This window comes from Dipodomys merriami, unplaced genomic scaffold, assembly GCF_024711535.1.
Source record: "Dipodomys merriami isolate MVZ:Mamm:240054 unplaced genomic scaffold, mDipMer1.0.p SCAF_20, whole genome shotgun sequence".
NCBI classification, from domain to species: Eukaryota; Metazoa; Chordata; class Mammalia; order Rodentia; family Heteromyidae; genus Dipodomys; species Dipodomys merriami.
In genome coordinates, this window is record NW_027203382.1 from 18,727,757 (window position 1) to 18,755,633 (window position 27,877).

General features: G+C 35.6%; 1 protein-coding gene across 1 annotated transcript; it reads left to right on the forward strand.

Moving 5' to 3' along the window:
- Hapln1 (hyaluronan and proteoglycan link protein 1) lies at positions 1-27,877 on the forward strand. Its single transcript, XM_070030952.1, has 4 exons — positions 1-264; positions 15,924-16,295; positions 21,679-21,981; positions 23,980-27,877. Exons 1-4 carry the CDS (start codon positions 165-167, stop codon positions 24,267-24,269), a joined length of 1,065 nt encoding a protein of 354 aa, XP_069887053.1. The 5' UTR covers positions 1-164; the 3' UTR covers positions 24,270-27,877.

A 27,877-nucleotide genomic window follows, 5' to 3' on the forward strand; every position in this document is an offset into this window, starting at 1 on the left:
TACAGTAACTTTCTGGACAGATTGGGTTAAATATTTTTACAGACCCATTCTAGGATGATAGCGGTAATAAGTTGTGCAGTGCAACACTCCTAAGGGTTCCAAATCTCACGAGCCTCCTGCTATGTGATGTTCCCACAGTGAAGAAGATTCTTTGAGCTCCAAAGATGAAGAGTCTACTTCTTCTGGTGCTGATCTCAATCTGCTGGGCTGATCATCATTCAGACAACTACACTCTGAATCATGACAGAGTTATTCACATTCAAGGTAAGAAAACTCAAGTTCTCCAAGGACAGTCAAATGAATTTCAAGTTACTTAACAGTTGATACTCTACTCATGTTTCTTAATTTTAATTCTGCTGCATGGACTCTTTCTTTCCCTTGTTGCTAATTAGTGACCATGCTTCCTCGCTTTTTAAATGTTACTGCATTACAGGAGAGTTAAGAATTTGAAAGGATGAAAGTTGAGTTGGTTCAGAATTTGCCAATACAGAGAGTTGGTGCAATCAACTTTGTGGCTTTTTAGTGCAGCTGGTACCTTCGAGTAGAATGGAGGGCATAGAGTTCATTTAAATGCAAGGTGGAGGGAAGAAATAGAAAGGAAAACTTATGATCTGGTTATTCTGTTATAATAATTAAGAGAAATGATGTAAAGAGAGTGAAAAAAATCAAACAAACTATAGTCCAGAATAAAGCATGATAATTTCCTTCAGTGAAGCCGTAGTTTCCATTGCATATTCCACTGTTAGTATTGCATATTTAGTTAGTCCTGCATATTTCTGGTGAGCTCAGCTGAATCTCAAGCTCCAGAGCTGTGGCAAGATTTGAGGCTGCGGTGCAATGCAGCTCTTTCCTTATCCAGGCTTCTGAAGAAAGACATCCTGCATTAAGAAAGCTAAGATGCTTACTCAATAAGCAACGACAGCTCTAAAAACTGTAGCTTCTCTTCTTCCCTGGTCTGCTGGAGAATTAAAGTAAGAATCACAGACTTTAACAGTGTAAACATATAATGGCAGTAATTCTAGATAAAACTCCACTTAGGGGCCACAGACATTGCTTGCTAAAAGACAGAAATAAAATTGCAAGGTATGCCTTCAAGGTCAAAAGTGTAGCCTCAGAAAATTGCATTTACTGCTAAAAATAAAGAAGTGTGACTTCTTGTATGTATTTTCATAACTGAAATAAAAACTTGAAGATGCCTCTTTCTTGCTATTTTTAGACACATTTCTCATGGCATTTTTTTTGTTCCCAACAGTTCTAGTTTCTTACTATTCAATCATAAGAAGGAATTATATAACTATAAATTTTACTCTCCAAGCTGCTGACTCAGCTGGTTTCCTGGTGTACAGAAGAGAGTCAAGGCTGTTTCCTAAAGATTCTACATAGGGATTAGTGGATTGGGTCACAGGATGCAGCTTAATTTAAATTGCAATACCTAATCATTAATAATAGCTATTGTCAGATAAACCTGTATGTATGAATGGTTTCAAATTCCTAGCAACTACTTGTTATTATGAAAAATATGCACAAACCATCTAGTGTATATCACAACCAGTGTTTAAAAATGTACTAACATTTTAAACATTACTCTTAAAAGTCAGTTGGAAGTTTTCAGCAGGAAAACTTCTGTTGGTCCAGCCTTCCCAGTCTCATGTGTTCTGGTGAAGTTCTCTGCACAAAAATTTCTATCCCAAGGTATTAGAAACATGAAAATAATTTGCATACCCTGTCTGATTTTGTTCCAAATGCCTTGATAGTCTACTTCATTTTAATTGTAAATTCATATTCTTAGAAAGTATAGGATTCCCTGGAAGAGGTGTTCAGGTTTTGAAATGACAGAGCCACCAAGCCTCTATTGGCTTGTGGAAATTACTACTGAAATGCAAATCAATTAATGAGATTATACAGTTAGATCCATCAATCAAAATTTATTCTGCAATTACTTCAAGAAGGAAATATTTTTCTGAAGTGAAAAGAAACACAAACTCTCCCAGCTTCTTATCAAGAAAAGGTATAACTTTAGATAAAACAGCCCATGCCACTAATTTATTCCCTTTATTATTGGTTGAATTAATTTTTTGATACAAGAAAGCTAATTTCACTTGACAACAGTCGCTGGTAAAAAAGTAAATAAATAAATAAGTGTAATCAAGAGCCATTTAAGGTGTTTTGCATCTGCAATCTTAGTTTCTCAGATGCTAAGATTAGAAAGTTGTAGTTGGTTGAATCAAAAGTTCATGAGACAGCCGGGCACAGGTGGCTCACGCTTGTAATCCTAGCTACTCAGGAGGCTGAGATCTGAGGACCACGGTTCAAAGCCAGCCTGGGCAGGAAAGTCCATGAAACTCTTTTCTCCAATAAACCACAAGGAAACTGGCTGTAGCTCAAGTGGTAGAGCGCTAGTCTTGAGCTGAAGAGCTGAGGGACAGCACTCAGGCCCAGAGTTCAAGCCCCATGACTGAAAGTTCATGAGACCTCCTCTCAACAGAAAATGTTGGATGTCTTGGCATGTGCCTATCATACCAGTAGTAGTCAGAAATCAAAACCTCTATCAAACCAGTTTTGGGGGAAATTAAATAGGGTGATCCTGGTCCAGTATGTCTGTGGCAAAAAGCAAGCTACCATTTCAAAATAGACAGAGCACATAGAACTGTGATAAGACAGCTTGACTAACAAGAGGCCCTGAGTTCTGCAATGAAGAAAAAAGAAAAACAGAATAGTGCAATCGATATATTAGTCAGTACATCTTGTGCTATCCTCCATAGAAGACAATGATGTGCTGAAGCCTGATTACTGAAAATTCTGTCTAGAGAGCTCTCAGAAGGGTAATTTTCCATATATTTTTCATGGCATGATACAGTCAAGCTTTAATTGCTTTGGAGGCTGAAATATTGGGCAGATTACACATGGAGTGCCAAATCACACAAAAGTATAACATTTAAAATATTTGGAGGAAAGACATAAACTATTCCATAAACTGTGAATTAACAGCAGAACTTCAGAAATGATCTCTATGTTTTAAAAATGCAACATTTAAGAAGGCATGCCCTGATAGTGATTTTTTTTCACTTCTGCCACAAGGCAAAAGAGTTACACTGAGCAAAATACCTGACTCTTGACCTTCAAAGGTCACGGTGCTTGCCAAGTGCTTCCAGTGCCTGGTGGGCAAGCACAGGTCTTCAGATGACAAGTTAAAGTCTTTCTTCTATTGTCCTTTTTAGCTTAGACTTTGAAATATTTACTTATTCCCTTTGAGTCTCAGTCACATCACTTACAATACTGAGCCTAAGTGCTGTATGTAGCTTTCACTATATGCCTTGCACAGAATAAATAAGCTTCTAATAATTGGTAGTTATTATCACTATATCTATGAATTTCTTGCTATCATGGATAATTTTTTAACATTTTAGGAGTCATAAATACTATGGAAAAGTATTTTATTTACTTTTTATTGTTGACTGAATCATGACATTATTTCAGTGCTAATAATTTACCTTCTTTGTCTTCTTTAAATTCATAACTTAAAATCCCTTCCCAATATTGAACATTATGTGATCATTTTTACTTTCCTAGTAGAAACTAAAGCCATTGGCCTTTATTTAAATATTTTCTCTTAATGTAAACAGAGATAAACTATAGATTTTTATTAATAAGTAATGGAAAAATGTCAGAAACGCAAACTTGTCTCCATAAGTTTAGTAAGTAAAAATATTTACAAATAAGTAAAGAAAATTATATAAGTAATAATTGTCAACTTTCTCAAAATATAGAACAGTTCTTAAAAAAATCTACTAGAAATTCACTTTTATAAATAGAAAAAAATATTGAATATTTAGAATCTCTGACCAAAGCAGCCACTTGTTACCAACCAATGGCAGTTTTTCCTTTCTCTTCCAACACCCTTTCCAACACTCATGAAAGTAGCCCATGCTACTTTCAGTCAACCCAACTGCCTTCTTGATGAGACTGCTCCTCTGTTTGTGATAATTGTAGCTACTGTATGGTAGTACCTAGCATGTAGTAAGTGTTGAGTAAATGTTTGTTAGCTGAGTGAATAGGTGAATGACTGCTATGACACATTTCCCAACTACCATTCTCGTAAGTTAATGAGGATTTTCTTAAATGCTATGTCATCCATTAATGTCACATGATACATTGTGTGGGTTCAATGAACATTGACTAGATCATTGCTTCCATTTTATATTGTTGGTGTAAACTAAGAGTTCACAGAATTTAAGAATATTACAGGGGCTGGGAAGGTGGCTCAGTGGTAGAGCGCTTGCCTTGCATGCCTGAGGTCCTGGGTTCGATTCCTCAGCACCACATAAGCAAAAAGAAAAAACGCCAGAAGTGGCACTGTGGCTCAAGTGGTAGAGCACTAGCCTTGAGATAAAGAGCTAAGGGACTGCGCCCAGGCCCAGAATTCAGGCCCCACGACTGGACCAAAAAAAAAACCCCAAAAAACGAATATTACAGAATGCTAGCATAGACCATCTACAGTAAGTTTCCATTGGACAAGTGAGGAAGCAAGCACTCAGATCTTTGCTACTCCAGGTACCAGGCTAGCAGGAGGGTAACCCATGCCCTTTCTTTCCTACTCATTACATGAAGCTGTCCTGAGTATCGCACTGTGCACTCCTGTAGTTCTCCTGTCTCTGTCATCCATTATTCCTCTTTTTTCATTGTAGCTAAATGCATTACCTAGTGTATGCAATTGTTTGTTGTTTGTGAAGGACATACAAAATTTCCACAAGGTCAAGGATCCCTATCAGATACCCTCAGTCACTAAAAACTCTACTTGGAACATGATAGATGAGCATTTTGTGCTTGTTAAATGAGTCCTATTTATTTTTCCTAGCCAATTTTTATTCTTTCAAAATCTCAGGGAAAGATTGCCAATTTGTCAAATGCAAAATACATACGAGCAAGAGCTTTGTGTGTTGGAATAGTCACTTTGGTTTGGTCATGTGTGTGGTTCTCACACTGAGTAGAGCACCTTGTAATCTGTGAGAGCTCACTGAGGCAGGGTGCAATCGTCTAACATTTATATATGGCCTTGAAAAGTATTGGATTTATATCTGATCACTGCAATGCTATCTTGTTCCTTATGTAATATCTGCAGAGGAGACCCAGTAGTGCAGAACAGATCAGAAAAAGTAGGTGGATTTAATAATGTATGATCACAAACTAACAACAGAGCCAAAGTCTAATATGAGAACTAAGTGTTATTTGAGCTTAATTTTTTCTCTCCTACTGAAAACTACTTTGAAATGTGGAGTGTGTTGAGTGTGTTACATTTTTATCTTTTTGAAGCTGAGTATGTCCCACAAATATTTTCCAAAGTATGTTTAGGTAGGTATGGATACTATTAATGATTCTGCCTGAAAATATTAGTTTAAGAGCATTAGAGAATGGTATCATGAAATTATAAAAAGAAAACAGCAGTAACATCCACATTAGAAGACTAATTCTAAAATTTCTTACCACTTTGCAGGTGTGAAGTAAAAACTGGTAATAACCTACTGAATTAAGCACAGTCATGGTATATGGCCAAACTAAGAACATAACTATATAAATATAATAAGTAGACTCCCAATGGAAATGGAAATAAGAACAAATGTTTATATAAAAACAAACATAAAGCCAGTCTTTAGTGGCCCACACCTGTAATCTCAGCTAATTTAGCAGGCTGAAATCTGGAGGATTATAGTTCAAAGGCCAGGCAGAAAAGTCCATCCCCAAAATAACAAGCAAAAGCTGGGCTGGAAGCATAGCTCAAGTGTGCCAGCGAAGCAAGCAAATGGAGAAGTGTGAGGCCCCAATTTCCACCCCTTGTATCAACATAAATAAAGGAATAAGTAAACATATATATATATAAATATACTCATATATGGTGAATGTACATATACCATCACTATAGCTCTTTTTATTCAACATGTATGTTTATCAAGTTTACTTTACTGAGAGAGGTAGGCATTACATGAACATTAGAGAAAGCCGATTTTCATACTCACCTTTGCTTCATTTGATACACATATTATATCTGCCCCTATCTTTGTATTTGTATGTACTGTTGATAAGATCTGTTCATTCAAGTATTTGTCAAACATTGGCTTCCTTTGTACACAAGCACTTAAACTCCGTGGGAGTACAAAACATCTCCTTAGCAAGTTCGTTAACTGTACTAAAGGATGACAAATGTGACAAAGAATAAAACAAGGATTACATATATGAAGAAATATGGAGAAAAGTAGTTCAACACAAAAAATTTTATTACTTAGAAGGACATATTCATTGAAGTTGTTATTATCACTAAGTGTACCATAAAATATACCCTGAGAATATCTCTAAACTTGGTATTGAATAATTACCAATGCTGAGTTCTGTCTTACCCTGCTTACTATCTATAGTTTTATCTACAGTTTAATCATCTTTTCAAAGTAGGTGCCAGTGGCTCACGCCTATAATCCTAGCTACTCAGGAGGATGATCAAAGCCAGCCTAGGCAAGAAACTCAGTGAGACTCTTATCTCCAATAAACCACTCAGAAAACCAGAAGTGGTGCTGTGGCTCAAGTGGTAGAACACTAGCTGAGAGACAGTGCCCAAGTCCAGAGTTCAAGCCCCACGACCAAAAAAAAAAATCATCTTTTCAAGTAGTAACAACCATTACATTTTATGTTTCCTCCTGGATGGGTGATCAAATTGACAAACTGTGTAAGAAACCAGTGATTATTGGAAATACTTCCAAATATATAGGATGAAAAATTTTTCAGTAGTGAAGCTTTTTCCTTTGGTAGCAACTCTGCAAGACACAATGCTGACTTAGCTAAGCAATGATCTATGACTAAGAGGCTTTATGTCATTAAAGTTCCTATAATGATGTCATAGGAAAATGATTATTTCAAAATAAAGGTATATTAAGTTAAATTGAAGATTTTATTTTCATTTCTTCAAAAGTATTTTGTGTAGTTTGTATTGCCAGAATGTAGTAGCACTAGACATATGTGGTATGGGAAATGATTTTCAAGTTGTAGCCATTTGAACCCTGTTTTAATGAAACCTGTGGGCTACTCAATTTTATTATTTATTCAATGGCTAATCACCAATATGTGCAAATGTTCAAAGATGGTACTATGAATTATTCTGAACAAATAAGTTGAATATGAATTCTACTTATCTTTTCCAAGTCAGAAGACTCAGAGAGATAATGTACAAAACTGACAAGGCATGTTGGAACAAGAAGCTTTTTGCTATAGTGACATATGTAGATTATGTGAAGGCAGAAAAAAAGAAAGGCTTCATAGTTGTTTCTAAAGAGTGTGTGTGTGTGCTTAAAATAAAGACACCACTGTGAACAGTTCTTTGAAGTGAGGTAGGTTTTACTTTTAGAGATTGTGTGAATTATGCTTGCATTATGTCCTTGCTTGGACTTATTTCTGGAAAGCAGAAGAAATTATGCTACTGCATTTATTCTGAGTTACTGAATAGTAGTGCAAGAGCAGGTAAGGGGGAAATCCTGTAAATTAAAGTTATGCCTGTTTCTTTATAAGCTACAAGATATTACATGAACTTAATTTCTTGCAATGGAACTGCATTTACAAAGATGCTTTCACAATTATCTATAAGGAGATAATGTATGTTTCCATAAAAGGCTTTCTGCTCCTGTTTTATTTTTCTCAGCTTAGAGAGTCAAATTTGAAAGCTTTCTCCTCCAATATTATGAGAATTATGAACGCTAGATTCCCTTGAAAACTATTAGAAATTATGCTCACAAGTTGAACACATCCAGAAACCCTACATGTAATTATTTTTGTGATGTCACTTTGTCTTTAATCCCACAGTCATTAACAGAGAGTCTTTTCAGTATTAAACAACAATGGCTCAAGCCAAGAAGTTGAGATCTGAGAATTGCAATCCAAAGCCAGCCCAGACAGTAAATCTGTGAAAGTTCTGTCTTCAATTAACCAGCAAAAAAAAACCAAGAAGTAGAGCTGTGGCTCAAGTTGTAGATTACTTGCCTTGGGCAAAAAACTCAAAGACAGTACCCAGGCTCTGAGTTCAAGCCCCAGGACAGCCCTCAGCCTCCCAAAAATTATTTTCAATAATAAATGGCTAATGCTTCATCTGCATTTTTCTATATAATAGAATATTTAACAGATGAACTCAGACAGTTTTATACAGCCTTCCCACATGTACACAAAAGAAAATGTGTTCCAAAAGCAAGTTTTAAAAACTTCAGCCTCTTTTCTTGGAACTAATATCACATGGCCCTCTTATTAAACTAACTAAATAAATCCAACAAATATATAAGTACATATCCAAGATTTTTAAGGAAAAAATAAGTGATTTCAAGGCTGTACTCATGGGGAGAGGGATGAGCTCCATTAGAGGAGATCAGGAAGATGAAAATGAGACCTGCAGAATAAGCAGGACATGGTCCTGTAAGAATTCAGGGAAGAGCAGCCCAGAGAGGAGAGTGGGAAATGCAGATTCACTGAGATGTCACTTCATGGTCTTTACTACCAAGAATTGTGATATAGGAGGATGCAGAGGCCACAGATTCACTTCCAAAAGTCTTAATTCCTGGTTGTTTACATGTGGGGATTTTCCTTCTTAATCTAAGCTAGTTTTTTCTTAATCTAAGCTAGTGATAAGGATGTAAAGGTAGACAGACTTTTCACTGAAACCTTTATTTCTAGTCTTTGTTGAAAATCCAAAGGCCTACTGCATTTCAGCTAGATTCTCATAGAACAACATCATGGCAATTGTGTCTGCTGTCCCTTTGCCTTGGAGCTTGTGCTCCAGGAGTGGGTACACTGACTTTCACTCTAACCTTTGCTCAACTCGAGCATTGGTATTGGATTCATCATTTGTTCTGTTTCATGTCAGATTTAATTCTCCACCCCATTATAGGCAATAGATTCATGATTATTAAGAATCAAAACTTCCTTTTATATTCCTTTTGGGCCTCAAAGACTGACCCTTATCTGTATTACCTTGATGTTTTTCCTTCTAAATGAAGATATTAGTCTTAGCAGTATATTAAACCAGCAATGTTCTTTGTGTGAATTACAGTGTTTTGACCCCACACTCCCCATTGAGCGTAGTAGTCTGAGTGGAAATAAGTGGCTTCTAGATTTTCCTCTTTACCACATAATGGGATGTTTTCAATAATTAAGGATAATTGCATGGATAATAATTGTGTGGATAATTGCAGCATAATGAAGAAGATTGACTCGTGCTATGTCTTAGTTTCTCTATGACCTTTGTAACAAGTTTCTACGACAGTTGAAATCTTGGAAAGTATGTTTGTCTTAAGAATGTCATCAGCATATTATTGAAAGTTTCCAATTTCTTTTTCTTCATTGTTCCTTTATTGTTCGATAACTATGAAATATAATATGTTATTTCCTTGGTCTAAAGTAATAAGAATTAAATTATAGTACTTTAATTATTCATTAAATTCTGATTTGTTCACCAGCAAAAACATCTCCAAGTTGATTATGTCACTCGTATTCTAGGATCAGTTGAATCAGAGTTGATTGCATGATAACATGTAATATAATCATTTAGAATATGTGGGATACAAATGAGAAGCACATTACCTTGTTATCTCTTTTCACTCTGGCTATACAGTATTTGAACCTGGTTATCCTCACTAAGACTGTGAGACCAGATCTCCTACCTCAAGTGTATAGTCAGTGGCAAAGCTAAAGACCAGTTCACTGATGACAAAACTGAGGCACAGTGAGATAAGATGTCAACCCATTTGCTTAATTAATACTCTAACTTCTGAGGAAAGAAATAAAGTCATGTTAACTTAAAAGGCAAAAGCTCTCAAAGAATTCTACCAGCAAGACAGACCCAAAGTCCTTTCTCACTATTTCCTCCTTCCTCAAATAAAGAGATGAAGAAAAAAGAATTATTTTTTTCAGGACTGTTGTAATAGAGTTTAAAGTGTACATTTTAGACTTTTTCCCCTTTTTTGGCAGTACCTAAGGTTGAACTCAGGTCCATACCCAAGTCCTTTTGCTTTAAGATTTTCAGAAACAGTCTCATGTATTTTGCTTGGGACAGTTTTAAACCGTGACTTTCCTGTCTTTGCTTCCTAAATGGTTGGAATTACAGGTGTTTGTCACCAGGCATAGATGTTTTTTGAGACAGAGTTTTATGACTATAGCCCATCCTCCTGCATTGCAATTTTTAAATAGTTCAGTTGATGTTCTAGAGCTCTCTTAAGCCTTTTAGTGACCATTTCACACAGGAAACCTCAGTTCTTTCAGCTGTACATAGCAAATATTTCTTTAAGAAATACTTAGAAGGGAAAAATTGCAATTCCTGAAAAAAATATAAGTTAAAAAATAGTATCATTAGGTATACACCAAGGTTCCAAAATAGTGATGTACATGCCTTTCTTTTCACTGTAAAGCTTGACTATGACAATAACATAGTTCATATTCATGACCATCATCAGCTAAAGCAATGCTGTATCTTCGGTGTTGGCACTTTTGCATCACAGACTCAACTTTACTAAGAGGCAAAAGAGGAAGATAGAGTTACTTCATCACACATCACATCAGAAAATGCAATTCTCAACAAAAAGAATGCATGCTATTTGAAGAAGCAGTAAAAATACAATTCCAGGCAATGTGGTCGAATTATAGGAAAGAGCAGAACACTCAGACTAAACACTGGTAGTCCCTAGCAGGGGAGAAATGGATAGAACAAGCAGAATACTGTAGCCTAAGGGATCTAAAGGCAGGGTTATTGGTGCTGAAAACAAAAGCAATAATTTGACATCAAAGAATAATCTTCATTTATCCAATTTTCCACAATAAGATCATTCTTTTTAATTCAAACTAATCTCTAATCTGTGTCCTTGGGCACAAAGTATAGAATCAAGAAAGTGAAATAAAACTCTCACTTTCCAAAAATTTATTTAAAGGTGTCATTTTAATTAGCAAAATAATAAAACTTCTTACATATATACAGTCTTTTAATTTAAAATATATCTTTTAATTGTGGCTGCCAGTTTCTTGTTAATCTTTTAAGATATTCTAAGCAAGGCTTTTTCTTTGTTTATGTTCTTTAAATTTTCTCAATTATTTTAGATTGATTTTATCCTGTATTTCATTTGCATGTGTCATGCATTCACATGATTCAGATTTTTTTAATGCGGAAGTGTGCATGGTGAAAATATTCCCCACATTCCTCTACTAAGATTTCCAGCACATGTTCCCACATGACTGCAAAGCGAGTTTCTTGTGAATACTTTTTAGTGTAGTTGAAACAGAACCACACACAAACAAGTTAACCCAGTAAGTGAAAAGCATGCAAATAGCTGTGATCTATACATTAAAGTTTGGATCTCAGATGGATGCAAAACTTAGCCAGATTCAAATTTAAGAGTTAAAATTCAAAACAATATGTAAGAGCACAGAGAATAAGATCATTTCTCCACTACCACTTTATGTCTGCTCTTCTATAAAATATCTCCAAAATTCTTCAAATTTAAGAATTAGCTTGGGGAGAAAAGTAACAAAGCTTTGTTTTTTTTTACATATTAGTTCTCTGAGAAAGGGTGAGAAGGAAAGAGCAGAGCATCTGTGAAGTTCTCCCATCTATCAGGTCTGTGACCAAAGGTGGTTACAACTGACCTCAGTGGACAGTCTCAGAACAATCACTTATTCCAATTTGATGGAAATAGTTATAAATGTTAAAGATTGACAGTAAGACATTGTTTTCCCAGAATTATGCACCCTACTCCACTGTACTGTGTGAACTATATTACAGACATAAATCTCTAAATTACATTCTTTACTGAAATGTTGTTTCTTTAACAAGAGTGATTATTTGTATAAAGTGTTTTCACTTTTAATTGCTGTTCCATAATGTAAGGCAGTGCAAGCATTTACGCCTGATGCACAAGTGTGCATCAGTTACAGGAGCTTTTGGCATGCCAGACACAGAGTTGATGTTGGAGAGCCAATGTAAACAGGCAGAGTTGATTGTTTTCAGTAGACTGTGGTGAGCACAGCGGTAAAGGCACAAACTCATCCTGATGCTCAGCCTCCCACAGGCTTTCCCTATGGTCAGGAAAACCACAGCTCCCTGTGGGTTTGTCTTACACATCCAGACCCACCAAAGTGATAACAAATTTCACAAAAGAAATATTTTTTTAAACCTTGAGCATTTTTTTAAAAGACCCCAGAAACCGACTACTCAATTAATGCCTCTGCATATGGAATGCTAGAGAATAATGAACTTTCTATCTATGGAAAAAATAGTGGAATTAATAATAATGTACTATAGCTATATAATATCTATTTTATATGTAATATGTTTAATGCCACAGTTAAAGAAAAGACATATTTAATGCCTTTATTTATCACCATCCCACGTTTTTTGTTATTGGTTGTTTTTTTAGATTGGTCTAGGAAATAAAAAAATCTGGAGTCAACTTCTGTGTACTGATGGAAGAAGTAGCCCAAACCAAGGCTGTTTTTTTTTTTTTTTTTTTTTTTTTTGCAAAATCACGATTCATTCAAATATACAAAATGATACACACCACTTTCTTTTTATTCTTGTCAGGTGACAAGAATTTGTGTCACTTGTGACACAAAAAGTCCACTTTGTCCCATTTAAAAGATCTAGTTTAAATTACATAGCACTTATGAAGACCAATTTGTCATTCAATGGGCTTCATTATTCAGCAAAACCAAATAATGTCCTCTGGATATCACAGCAGAATTTGTAAAATAATAACTAGACCCCAGTGGTTCATGAGTCTCCAGCAATGTCTCTTCATGCTCTATTGCTTCACCCCATTACTTCCCCTACAGACAGCCCTGGCATTGAAAAAACAACCCATTTTTCAACATATTGTCATTGCCTCTCACTAATTAAAAGAAACAGGGAAAATAAACACACATTTGAAACTCCATTTTGTTTACTTCATTCATTGTTTAAAGGAGAAAAACAAAATATTCATCCAGATGATGGTTATTTTTATATTTCACACTCTGCTATGCAACACTGCATTGTTCATCAAAGATTGAACTTACCCATAAATTTCAAACTGACCCAGGTTTTACAAGTCAATGATATATCCAAGAGTTACTCCTCTAGTCAACATGGTGTAAAGTTAGTCCTCAGTGGTCTTTGCTCACTTTTCTACTATCTTTGTCATTTCCCTTCCTGTTCTTGAGCTTCATGTGTTTCCTGCCAAATTCCTGTGATAACAGTCTATGAAAAAGAGCCTGATTACAATCTTAAATTCAGTGCTCTCATGAGGTAAGCCAGTTGGAGCCAAGCTGCCCTAGGACTAGAAACAACCAGAGAGCTTCTGATTCATTTTGTGGATGTTCATTCTTTTCAATCTTCCTATTCTGAAATAGGCCATGGTCTCCAATCATGCTTGATGCTATATAATCTGCAGTATTGATATGAAAATTAGCAATTTAAAACATGATCAAGGTTATGTTGTGAATTTATGGACCTTCATCACTAAATATGCTACATACCATTCCTGAGGTTCTTCAAATTTGTATTGGGGAATTCTAGCATCTATTACCTCAAACCCTCCCAAAAGAAATAATATGTTAGAACTCCAGACATTCTTTCAGGATTGTTAAAAATTATTTTGCATGTGAATACTAAACTTTGGGTGCCAACTCCATGTTCAATATTGTAATATATGTCATCCTGTGTTTACAGTGTTGTGGAGTTAAAACACATCCATACACATACACACACAGAATGAGTGAGAAAGAGAAACAGAGACAGAGACAGAGAACCTGAGTCTTCTAAAATACTATGAAAACTTACAGTTAACTACAGAAAAAAAGTTAGAAATCTCCATCTACTATACAATATTTTTGGTCTTTGCTCTAGCTCTGTAATTTAGAAAATCATTCAGCCCTTACATTCAGTCTGCAATAGGTTATAATGATTACAAGTAAACCATGTACCTTTCCACTTTCCTATATATTGCAGGCTGCATTGCCCAACCAACCAATGACTAATGAGTTAGTAAATTGAGCTTAAATTAGATTAAGTTCTAAGTCACTAAAAATTTTTTACTCCTAACTTCTATAAAATCGTCTATTTCAGTGCATACGGGCATCAGTTATGACTTCCAACTAAATAAGTAGAAAACACATTATGGAACTGGGACCTCTTATATCTGTTTGCTTTATCTCAACTGCCATTTCAGCATGGCAAAGCCCAGATCTCAGATATGGCCCCCCAAAATCCAGATAACAGTGCCCCAAATAGCCCTCATGCATCTGAACCATTCTAGTCAACAGTATTTTTTCCTCTACCAGAAAGTAGACAAAAATTGTTTCCATGGAACTTAGAGGTAGCCTTTGACAATATTGTGGGATTACATATATTGTATAACTGCAGTTAGATTCATTTGTCATCCCTTGAAATTCTTTTGTCCTAAATAAGAGGCTGAAGAATAGGATATCAAGAATATATTTAATGAGCTGGGTTTGTGATTCATACTAAATGAAGTCATTGGACTCTATTTCATTTTCTATTAAAAGTGGGAATCTTGAGGACTGGAGCTCACTTGTAAATAAAGTGACATGCTCATTTTTTTCAATATCATTTGCAATTTATTATTATTATGCCATAAAATAGAAATATGGTGTCTGATTTTTAGGTGCTTTCTGCTTTAAATTTAGAGTATTGTGTGTGTTATTAAGTAAATAAAAAATTAAGACCTGTCTCATGACGAATGGTTAGTCTTCTTGGTAATTTGTACACCTTAAATAATCAATGGCCAATAAGGTACTCAATACATTTTGGCCTAAGGCTTCAGGGCCTGCAAAGATGTTTGAAAAGTAGCTTTGGTTATTTTGAAGGTTGTGTGGGAGGAGAGGTGTATGTGCCCAAGAGGTTTTTTTTTATGCTTTCTCCTTTTTAAACCTTGCACATCCTCAGGAGATTTTGTCAAGGTCAGAAACACAATGTGCTAACCAGGGGAAATCCCAGAGAAAGCCAGAATCTGAAAATAGCAGCTAGTTCCTTTAAAATTGACATTACTGCTGACTTGGCAGACTTGGGATATTGTGATGCTCTTTAGAAAGCAATAAAGACCTTGGAGGATGAAGATGAGGAAAGAGAGGTCAAAAGAAAGAAAGGTAGAAATAATAACTATACAATAGAACATAGCAAAAGGCAAAAGGACACCAGAGGGATATTTAAAGAGATAAGAAGAAAATAATAATGTGGCTTCTCAGAAAAATAAATATGCTTTTAACATCCAAATTTTGAAGAATTTGAGATTAAGTATTTTTGAAGTTTATCAACTGCCTTTACTAAAATATCTTTTTGATGTCTACCTTCATGTGAAGGTGAAATACCTCCATATTCTTTGAAGTGTCCCAGAGTAGCTATCAAAAGGATATATCTGAGTGGAAACCTTTTGAAACAAGGATATTCTCAATTCTTGGGCCAGAATCATTGAATGAAAGTGAATCTGTTGTTTTATATTTTTCAATAAATGAAATTCAGGGTTTTTTTAAATGTGTTAGAAAACCCAGTTGGGCTTACTTCACCTTGATGATTTTTTTTGCGACGGTGCTGGGGGGGTGGGGGGAGTGTTATGTTTTATATGCAATAATTGTAGAAATTATTGTGAGATTATCAAAGCTTAGGTAACTATGGAAACTTGCATCTATTCCTCAATGATTATAATGTAAACCTCTCCCCTTCTTTGTGTTTTAAAAGAGGTGATTATGCAATAGATACCTCTCAAATATTAAGAATATCTTTCCTCTGTGATTCAAGAGATTACACATAGACAATAATCACCAAAACCATTCTTTGTCTTATGTCTTGTATACATAGCATATTCCACTGCACAAAACAGAGAATGTTGATTTCTATTTCTCTATCTTCTTTTTCATTATAGCGGAAAATGGCCCCCGTCTCCTCGTGGAAGCAGAGCAAGCCAAGGTCTTCTCACACAGAGGTGGCAATGTTACACTGCCATGTAAATTTTATCGAGACCCTACAGCCTTTGGCTCAGGAATCCACAAAATCCGAATTAAGTGGACCAAGCTAACTTCAGATTACCTCAAGGAAGTGGATGTTTTTGTTTCCATGGGATATCACAAGAAAACCTATGGAGGCTACCAGGGTAGAGTGTTTCTGAAAGGAGGCAGTGACAATGATGCTTCTCTGGTCATCACAGACCTCACCCTGGAGGATTATGGGAGATACAAGTGTGAGGTGATTGAAGGATTAGAAGATGACACTGCTGTAGTAGCATTAGATTTACAAGGTAAGTATCTGTGAAGCAAGCTACAATTAAAAGTAGTAATTAATTATTGCTCCTTTTTTTAAACTGAGTATTAAGGTGTAATGGTTACTTTAGCAATAGTGGGAGAAACCAAAAGTCCACGCTCACCATGTTTTTCAGTTCTTTTGTATTTCACAGTAAGCGTGTAATGTCAGCTCTCATATTTGAAATGTACACACACAGTATTGATGCACAAATTTGAAGCTTTTGCAACTAAGAGAACTGTGCTTTGGAACTGAATCAGTAGTTTTCAAAAATTGTTTTATACTATTCAAATAAATTCTCTTGTATGATTATTGAGAAATTCAGATTAAATTTTTTTATTATACTTCCAAAATTATCTCAGTTTCAAAACAGTGATAATTTTTGTAAGGGGCATCTGCACCAAAATAGATATATTTGTATTCTGTAAAGTGATTGCAAAAATGTCATTTAACAAACAAAAAAGTCTTCTTGAGTTATTTAAAAATTCTTGCAAAGAAAAAATTTTTAATGGCCCACAGTCTCAAAGGCATTGATTATGAAATGATCAAGGCATTTTGAAAGGAGGGAGGATTTTAAATTTCTTGTATATGCAATGAATTTAGTAGTCCAGAAACTAGGATATAAAGCTATGTATTAAAAACACACACACAAAGCTTTTCAATATAAAGTGTCTTGCTATTGAAGCTCTTCTGTCCAATATCTATCCCCTAGGAGAATTTATTTCCTTAGTTTCTCAGGTACCACAAGACATCTCACTTTCCATGATTTTTAGCAGTATTTTACATTGAAGAACAGATTCTAGTTACATTGACAGAATATTTCCTTTGATGAAACTATAGGTGTGTATTTCATGCATAAGTTTCTAGCTTCTGAAAAGATACCTGTTTGATTCACTCACAAAGTACTGAGATATGATTTGAATCCCATAGAATCCCATCATTCAAATGGGGATTTACTAGCTTTATGTCTCTATTTAATCCTCACAGTATAATAAATGGTATTTTTTGTGAATTCTTGCTCCTTTTTGTAGATTTTGGCTCCTGATTGCTTGCCACCTTTTCATTTTTTATTGATTCATATTCATATTAATCATGAATGTTGACATTATTCAAGATGAAAGTTGTCTTAGAGAAGACATACACCAAACTCTGAGAACTGATTTGCATTCTGAAAAAAGCTAATACATGATAACCACAGCCTTCAAACTCTTATGCTTATAATTTGCTGCAACTTATTATCACAGATCATATGAAAAATGTTGCTAAAGATCCTTAATTTTTTATTCATTTTGGAATTTATTCTTGTCATTATCTTTATAATTTCATACATTTGTTTTAAAAAAAATCTTTATATGTTCTAAAATCTTGCATAGGGTAATGGCTTCTGATTGGTAACAATCACATAGTATCCAATAAATATAAGAATTATGGAGAGCATGTTAGCTCAGCAGCAGAATGAGAGCTTAGCAGGCAAACAGTCATGGATTTAATCCCTCACACTAAATGAGTAAAGAAAAACCCTTAAAAAATAAGAAGTATATGGGGCTGGGAAGATGGCTCAGTGGTAGAGTGCTTGCTTTGCATGCATGAGGCCTTGACTTCAATACCTCAGCACCACTCAAGCAGAAAAAGCCAGACATGGTGCTGTGGTTCAAGTGGTAGAATGCTAGCCTTGAGCTGAAGAGCTGAGGGATAGTGCCTAGGCCCAGAATTCAGACCCCAGGACTGGCAAGAAGAAGAACAAGGAGGAGGAGGAGGAGGAGAAGCAGGAGGAGGAGGAGGAGGAAGAGGAGGAGAGGAAGGAGAAGGAGAAGGAGAAGGAAAAGAAGAAGGAGAAGAAGGAGAAGGAGAAGAAGGAGAAGGAGAAGGAGAAGGAGAAGGAGAAGGAGAAGGAGAAGAAGAAGAAGAAGAAGAAGAAGAAGAAGAAGAAGAAGAAGAAGAAGAAGAAGAAGAAGAAGAAGAAGAAGAAGAAGAAGAAGAAGTACACAGCTGTAACAAGGATATTATCACAAGAAATCATGTAGATTGTATAACAGTACTCACCAGCAATCAATAAATAGAAAAATTATGATAATCATGGAAGTAGTGCTATGTCTCCAAGTGGTAGAACACTACCCTTAAGTGAAAAAGCTCATGGATGAAAATAAGAAAACAACAAGAAAAATGAGAAATTTGCTCATAATATTTCCATTGTATTAATTTTCTGGTGATGAAAATAAGACCTAATATATAAACATATTATTTGAACATTGTTAGGAGACTGACGTGCTGAACACTGGGCTAAGAAGGCACTGGTCATGAACATTTCCAGAAACAGAAACAATTTCAAATGTGTGCAGACAGGATAAATTGGACTATGTGATTATAATTTTTTTTTGCCAGTCATGGGGCTTGAGCTCTTCAGCTCAAGGCAAGCACTCTACCACTTGAGCCACAGTGCCACTTTTCTGGTTTTCTGGTGGTTAATTGGAAATAAGAGTCTCACGGACTTTCCTGCCTGGGCTGGCTTTGAACGGTGATCCGTGATCTTCAGATCTTGGCCTCCTGAGTAGCTAGGATTACAGGCATGAGACACTAGCACCTGGCTGTGATTATAAATCTTAAATGGATGTCCTCAACATGTGTCTTAACAATCTCTTCCTATCACTTGGTATTGATTGCAATAGTATCTTACTTATTAATTCCACTTATCCCGTTTTAACATTACATAACATCTCTTCAAGGAAAAGAAGAGAGCTTTTAGATATATCTTGAGGATAAATGTATAAATATAGGTGCCAAAAAAGTTAGATATTACTTTAAAAATAATAGTCAAACTTTTCTTCCTACTTAGGAAATTCTAACTTTTCTTTCATGCATGATAGAAACCACGTGAGCGGGCGCTGGTGGCTCACGCCTGTAATCCTAGCTACTCAGGAGGCTGAGATCTGGGTATCACAGTTCAAAGCCAGCCGGGGCAGGAAAGTCCGTGAAACTGTTATCTCCAATAAACCACTAGAAAACCGGAAGTGGTGCTGTGGCTCAAGTGGTACAGCACTTGCCTTGAGCCGAAGAGCGCAAGGACAGCACCCAAGCCACCACCAACAAACAATTCAAGTGTAGGAGTTGAATGATTTTTCATTAAGCCAAGAGTCCTACAGTTGGATCCTGAAACATTAACTACCTGGGAATAAAATAAGGAAATAAATAAAATACTAACAAACACATACTTTTCACTTTCGCTTGAGAATAATCTAGTTATTTAACTGTGTGCCCCAGGAGTGTAGGGTATCTTGAAACATTTAAAAACTTTGAGTATAGCAAATTTGACCTTGACTTGCTCAGAACATAATTTTTTAATATCATCAAGCATTAATTAAAATGTACTAAGTAAATATTTTTACTTGTAAGAGTGAGGTGACATTTATTCTTATGATTGAGAGTATTAGACATTTAAATACAACATTTCACTTTGACTTTAGAAAATGATGTGAGAAATTACATGAAAATTGAAAGCCACTCAACTGCACTGGATTCATAACTGAATTAACATTTTCTAATGTCCAGGAGCATCCAATGCAATACACCATAAGGAACTGAAATCTGAAAAGTCTTCTAGAACTTTGAAATTTTTATACATTTTTAAATCTTATATTTTGCACTGCTACCATCATCAACCATTTGGGAAAAGGAAAACAAACCAAATAGTGATTTGTTTTCATCTCTTACAGTTGAGGTACTTTAAGACTTTTTCTATTAGTTAAGCTCTAAAGTCAAGGAAATTTCTGCTGGATAAACTGAGTAGTTTTCTTTACATGGGCATTCTGGGGTTACTAAGACAAAAAGGACAAAAAACAAATGCCACGTGGGGACAGGGAGCCTTAAGTACTTCTTAGCATTAGCTAGGTTCCTAGCCTGGGCAAAGCTCTTCTTAGACAGAACCTTCTACAGTCTCTTCCTTTCCCTCAGCACAGCAGGGACTCAGTGGCAACCAAGAGAGTCTTTTCCTTCTTCCTTTGGCTCAGGTTCAGTTAATAGATCCCACAGCCAAGAACCTGAGAAAGCAGAATGAGATCAAGAAGCCTTTTTGGATCTCTGCCTCTAATGTGCATGCCAGCTGAACTGCCTGAGAGGAACAAACATGTCCTACAGAGGCCTTCCGTAGCTGAAACTAGAGTTAGACTTGACAGAAGGCACCTAAAATTTCTTTGTGTAGAGATTTCTGAGACAACTTATTAAATGACATTATTTCTTCTACATTGGTTGTACAATGGTTATCTGTAATTTGACATTACTTTTTCCCCATATATTCCCCTTCCCATCCCTACAAATTGCATTCACTGAATGCTATATATTCAAGGCTATACTATATAAGGAATGAACTAGGTAATTTGAACATTATTGTAAATAGGGTCTATCTAGTCTTGGGGTACATTTGCTACAACCCATCAAACTACTATGCCAATGGGAAAAGCTTTTGCATTCCACAAAGTAAAATCTAATTATTTTTAATAATATTAAAACTATAACCATTCTTGATAAATGATTTTTATGAGAGAAATACATGGACCCATGTATTTCTTGATATCCAATAAATGGTAAAATGTTGCTCTCTTAGTCTGATAATCTTTATCCTCAAAGAACTGGTATAGAATTTTGTAAAACAGCTCAGTCACCTCTAAAAATTGCACCCAAGGAAATGTCTTTAAAGCCATTGAATCTTTTTAGGTATCAAAGTCAAGTCACATCCACATTTGCTATGAGGTTTTACATTTTTCTGCATTAACAAGTCATTGTCTTATACCAGACAAGTTTAGAAAAAGTTTAGAGAAAATTTCTTTTGTTTTTTTTTGTGATATGAATGATTTTAAACCTTAGTTTACAATTATACAAATATGAAAGCTGAAAAATAATATAGATATATGTAAGCCCTAATGTTAGTGATACTATGCCAGGACAGAAAAAAGGAAGACTAAAATCTATATTAATACTTGCAGTGCTTTATATTACAGAATGCTTACCAATATTTAAAAAAAAGATTATTTAGGTTTTTGTGAGATGTGCATATTCACTTTAATGATTCTCCAACTAAGAAACCTCCTAAGTGGTAGTTACTTGCCTGAAAGGTTTCAGGAGCAACCTGACAACAAATTGTAATAGCTGTAGACATGCAGGAAGTAAATTAGTGCAATTGTCAAACCAAGTAGCTCAAGGGTGAGGGGTTTGGAGAGAACTAATTTCCTTCCAAATAGAAATTAGGAGATGTCACTGTGTGTGTGTGTGTGTGTGTGTGTGTGTGTGTGTGTGTGTGTGTGTGTGTGTGTGTAACCAGTTAAGTGTATTTGCTAAGACTTGATTTTTTTCTCTGGAACCAATAACCCCTTGCCTTCTCTTTTGGACAGGTGTGGTGTTCCCTTACTTTCCACGACTAGGGCGCTACAATCTCAATTTTCACGAGGCCCGGCAGGCTTGTCTGGACCAAGATGCTGTGATTGCCTCCTTCGACCAGCTTTATGATGCATGGAGGGGTGGGCTAGACTGGTGCAATGCAGGCTGGCTCAGTGATGGATCTGTGCAGTACCCAATCACAAAGCCACGAGAGCCCTGTGGGGGTCAGAACACAGTGCCTGGCGTCAGGAACTATGGATTTTGGGATAAGGATAAAAGCAGATATGATGTATTCTGCTTTACATCCAACTTCAACGGTAAGATATTGACTGCTTTTTATCTTACCCCAGACACCAAGTTTCACTAAAACACTACTGTAGCTTTTAGTCTTAGCTACATAAAAAGACAAGAAAGCAAGATAAAAAATGGAGAAGAGAGGAAGAGCAGAAGGAAAGAAAGAAACACTGCTATAGTTTGAATAAGTATACAAATGTTTTGACTGTGATAGCTTTCATAAATATCCTTGAGTCAACAGAACAAAAATATTTGTGACATTTCTAAGTTTAAAGGCATATAATTTTTAATATGAAGTAAATGAAATTGTGATATGGTGTGGAGTCTATTTCTTCCTGCCACAAATCTTCATAGTAATGTTGGCCATGAAAGGTTGTGTTCCAACCATGCTCCTAAGTGATTTGTTTCAGTCTTCCAACCCTTAGCCCTTCTCTTCTGACATCCTGAACCATCTGTGTGGCCAGCACAAAATGAAGACCTTGGAAACTTTGGTTCAAAAATGACTGAGCATTTTAAGACAGCCAGGGTGGCTCATGTCTAGAATCTCAGCACTTAGGAGGCTAAGGCAGTAGAATTACAAGTTTAAGAAAAGCCTGGAATTACATAGTTCCAGATCATCAGAGACATTTATGTAACAAGATCCTACATTAAAAACTGAACACAGAAGTGACAATAGCAACAAAAAATAATTTTAAGATGACCACAGAAAAGGCATAATATTAACTCATGTATAGAACCTTTCTAAGTATGAGCCTGAGCCCATACTATCAAAAATCCACTGCTGTCATTTTAAATTTCCAATCTCCAGTAATGCAGTTTAGAGGACATAGAAAAGAAGCAGATTCAACATATGTCCTGTAAAGAGGCAGAAAGTAAATATGTTTCACTTTGCAGTCATATAAACTCCATTGCAACTACTCAGCCTAGTACAGCTATCAGTGAAGCTATGTATAGACAGGCCTACAGGCCTGGCTCTGTTCCAGTTAAATTTCATTTGCAAAAGCAGTAGCAGAGCAGATTGTCTCAGATGCTATGCTTTGCTGACCTCTAGTTTAGATGATATAGCCAGCCTTCTAGTTCATGTTCCCATGGCCTTTTTCCAACTCACATCATCTCACACTAAAAAGAACTGCCAATTATTATTTATACTTTAATAATTTATACTTAGTGAGAGGTAGAAGGATATGTGCTCAGATAAGAAAATATAATGATTTCCTACCTGGAACACAGATGACTGAGGAAATCTTCAGTCAGTATGTGTTAGTACAGTCACTTCATGTCATATTTTATATATATTTAAGCATGCTGAATATATATAGAAGAAATTTCAGTAATTAATACCATGTCATAAGTACTGGAAACTAACTACTCCCTCTTGTGAATTCAAGAAATGGCACGGTGTCAGGGCTGAGCTGGAAGCTGAGAAACACCCACCAATGTATCTTCTTTTCTGGTGGGTGAATACAGTGGATTTCCATTCGGACCATGTATGATGTGTGGCACGTGACTTCCTGTATTTTATGCTTTGCGTACAGTAGTCTTTGAAGGAGAATACTGTCTTATTGATACCTGTAGTGAAAAGAACTTGAAGTCTTTTGATTTTTTTAAATGGACTTTTATGTCAGGAATGTTTTTTGATCTTTTCACATTCAAATTTTGCCTCTCCAGAAACTTGTGCTGAGGCTCAGGCTTGCTACAGCTAGAATTTAAATAACCCTTGCTTTTAGCATGAAATTCTGTCTACACGAGGGCCAAAGAAGGGCTTTTTAGTCACTAATTAGCTAGCTGAAAGTTCATCTGCCATCTCCATTCTCCTATTAAAGTTTTGAAAGGACGTGCCCGAACACATGGAAGGGGGCAGAGAAAGACGATTTCAATAGTAGAGTGACCTAGAGCTATTGCATTTAACTGACTTCAGACATTGCTCTGACTTCTCCCTTCACCGAGACACCCTCCCTTGTGCTTCTACCTCTGTTTGGCTCAGAAACTTTCCAGCCCATTGCTTCTCTTTCTCTCCTCAGGCCGTTTCTACTATCTCATCCACCCTACCAAGCTGACCTATGACGAAGCCGTGCAAGCGTGTCTCCACGATGGTGCTCAGATCGCCAAAGTGGGCCAGATCTTTGCTGCCTGGAAACTTCTGGGCTATGACCGGTGCGATGCAGGCTGGTTGGCGGATGGCAGCGTCCGCTACCCTATCTCTAGACCAAGAAGGCGCTGCAGTCCCACCGAGGCTGCCGTGCGCTTCGTGGGCTTCCCAGATAAAAAGCATAAGCTGTACGGTGTCTACTGCTTCAGAGCATACAACTGAGCGTGTCCCCCACACCGTGGGAGGCCTAAGGTTATTAAGAACATGTTATTAAGAACATGTTATTAAGAACATGTGAAAGGTTTTGTTTGTTTTCGATATGAACTTACGCAAGTTACCAAAACTGTGATAACCCTTTTTTTACTTACTGTAAAGAGTCATTTTCATAAAGACCAACTCATTAATTTGTTTTTGTAGAAGTATCATTCAATATGCATTGTAAATTAATATACTTTTAAAGGGAAGCTCTACATAAGAAGGCTTTCAAGCCAAACTCTTTTAGCTACATCATCCCCACCCAGTAGTCTTTCTCAAAAAGGGGCATGTCGTTTGCTTGGACCTTGCTAGGATTATTAAAGCAAGTTAGAGCTACTCAGAGCAGCAACTTCCGCAAGCACAAGTTTTACACCTTTCTACAATTTTGAAATGCAGTCCAATAGATAAGTAAGTGCAGCAAGCTTCCCATACAGGCTTCCTTACAAGAACTGAGATTGTGCGAGCTTGCACCAGACTCAGTTTCACAAAGGAGCAATCTATGATTTTTTAAAGTTATTATTTCAAGGCTCCAGAAGACAGAATATTTTCCTCTTGAAATCCTTTCTGTTTTTGATGAATAAATGAAAAGATCATGTGAACTCAAATGCATAGTAATAAGCACAGTTTAAACACCTCAAATATCCCATTTATCTAGAGTATGAGACTTAAATAAGCATAGTATTTAATCCATGAGAAACTCCTGCCTTCTTCTAATGAAAATTATACATGCCTGAGAAGAATTGTTTTATGTTTTGAGTAGCTTTACTGAGTTATATTTAAAATACTAGGGGCCCTTTGATAAGCAGCATTTAGCATCTACTCAGGGCAGTTACATAGATAAACTGCTGGACAGATAAATTGTAAGATTTAGCAGCTTGATTTTATGTTAGCCTATGAAATGTTATTGTCCTATAAAAGTAACTTTAATCTATTTAATATTCCTTTCTTACATTACATGGAAAAATTAAATCATAGAAGGAAGAATGAATAATTGTATACTTGCCTAACTAAGAAACCAAGATCCAACTTTCAAAATTCTTATTCCTATTTGTATATGTATTAGAAAAGCCCAAATGGTGCCTGTATTTTGGGAAACAAGAATAAAAACAAAAAAAAAACTTAGTTCTAAACCTTCTCCCACATAGAAGATGCTGTCAGTGCCACTTTTCTGCCAGATGATCAACAAGCATAAAGGAAATGCTGAAACTGTCATCAAAGAGTTTACACTAAAATTTTCAGGGCTTTCAATTAAAAGTCCCGCTTCAGAAAAACAACTTTCATATTAGCAGCTCCAATCTTAAATAAAGCTCTGTTTTCCTACATTTTTATGACTCTTGAGACCCCATAGGGACCAATATTTGTATCCAAGTTATATTTCATAGTTTCCCATTGTTTCACAATGAGTTTTAATGAATAGGACTTATTATAATAATGCGGGAATGACATAGCTGGTATGCTTTCATGAATGTCTTTATGTAGATTATCATCCCTTGAAAATGAGTAAATAAATCTGTTTCCCGAATTGATTGTGGTTGACTTTAAAGCTCTGTAATAATTCTAATAAATTTACCTACAAATATAGTTATTTGTGTGGAGGTATAGAACAATTGGAAGTCCATGAAACCATAATTATCTTCACTTATTATCTACATAGAATATTGTAAATAAACATAATTCCTCCTTTCATCAAAAATATACCTGGACATTTTCAGCTGCTTTAATATTAAAAGGTGGCAATGTATGCATGTACATTTTTTAAGTTAGGCTGGATTTGCAAATTATACAAAAGTGTAAATCCAAAGAGATTATGAAGTCCAACTCAAATACTGTTGATACAAATAGGATCAATATTTGTTGGAAATTTTTTTAAATAAAACATGGTCTCAAGCTAAGAAGAACCTATTTAAAAAGGAGGCTTTTTTCAAAATGATCATTCTAAAACCTCAAATGTGAGAGTTAGCTTCTTGAAAGACCATACTTGAATAATTGTTGCCTATATTACAAGAACGTTGTTAGAAATGTCAGTGGGAAAAGTTTCTGTTGAAGCAGGTTGATCATTTTCACCTACTATCATAGAACTCTGCCTTTATAACGTCAGACATAGCAGTATTTCTTGACTTTTGAATAATTAAAATAGGAATTGGTGCTGATCAAACTCTCTGGAGTGACTGTTAGCTCATTCAAATGTGTAGCAGTTGCATAACATTTTTTTCCATTCTTAAAAAAATCTTAATAGAATGAATACTGCTGAGCAGTTCTTTGGACTTCTACTTGTCAAAGAAGTCTTTTTATTGTTCTTGTTTTGCTGATTTTTCCATCAAATGTCTATTTTCCTACTTTATTTTTCATTCCCAAAGATATCTCACAGAAAATGTCTAAAAATATCCTAGTAAAATTTCCAACAGAATATGGATATAATATGGATATAATAATAATATGGATAATTTAGCAATTGCCTAGAAGTTGCCTTCTAGACTGATTCTCAGAGTTTTACTATTTCATCTGTACTTAAATCCTGTGACCCATAGTAGGAATAAAATATATAAACAGATTTTTATCAAGACAACTATATTTGAAAATCCAAACCAGAAAAAGCAACTCATGGAAAATAAATGATCACATTAACACTAGAAGCAATCTTTCAATGACTGCTATCATCAACATTTCATCACAGTAATTTTCAGCCAGATACTGTATCTGTCATTTGAAATTTTTTCTCATAGGAGGGGGCTGGTACCTATTAAGATGTTATTTTCTGCAATAATATAGTTGCTTATTATTTTGCAAATTAGTAGACTCGAGATTCTAACTTGGTTGCTGGCAGCCATTCTGTGTTTCTTGATTTCAGTACTCTAAAGAATATGATGGCTTCATGGAGTACCTGACAACTGAGGAAGGAGGAATTAAAAGAAAATCAATGATCAGTTTTTAGCACAGGAAGTATTGAGAGATGAATGGATAACTGACATCATTTTGTTGAAAAGTTCACTGTATCAGAGCTCACTACTGCCAGAATATCAATGGAGTACAATAAAAAAAAGAATGAATAATATAAAATTATTAGGCCACCTTTTTTTGAAAAAATCAATAAGGATGTTTACTATCTATTAAGTATAAATTTGAGGAGAAGAACCAATCTGTATAACAAAAAATGTTCTTATTTTCTGTAAGATACAATGAACTGGTAATGAAAGATTAAAAGTCAATTTTGTGTTACTGCAGTATCTTTTGATTCTTCTGAATTGTAGATTCAGGTAATTGTCTTTGTGCCAGTTTCCATAAATGCATTCTTTCAACAAAAGACATTTAAACCTATCTTCTCTATGATGATTTGGGTTCAAATTGTTTACACAGAGCAATTTTAATTTTCTAATACTTTTGCAAAATTAAGGAGAAAAGGAAGCTGGCTGCAGGTGGCTCACTCTTGTAATCCTGTAATCCTGTAAGCTAGTCAGAAGACTGAGATCTGAGAGTTATGGTTCAAAGCCAGTCTGGGCATCTCTGAGCATCTTATCTCCATTTAACCACCAGAAAATCAGAAATGGTGCTGTGGCTCAAGTGGTTGAGTGCTCACC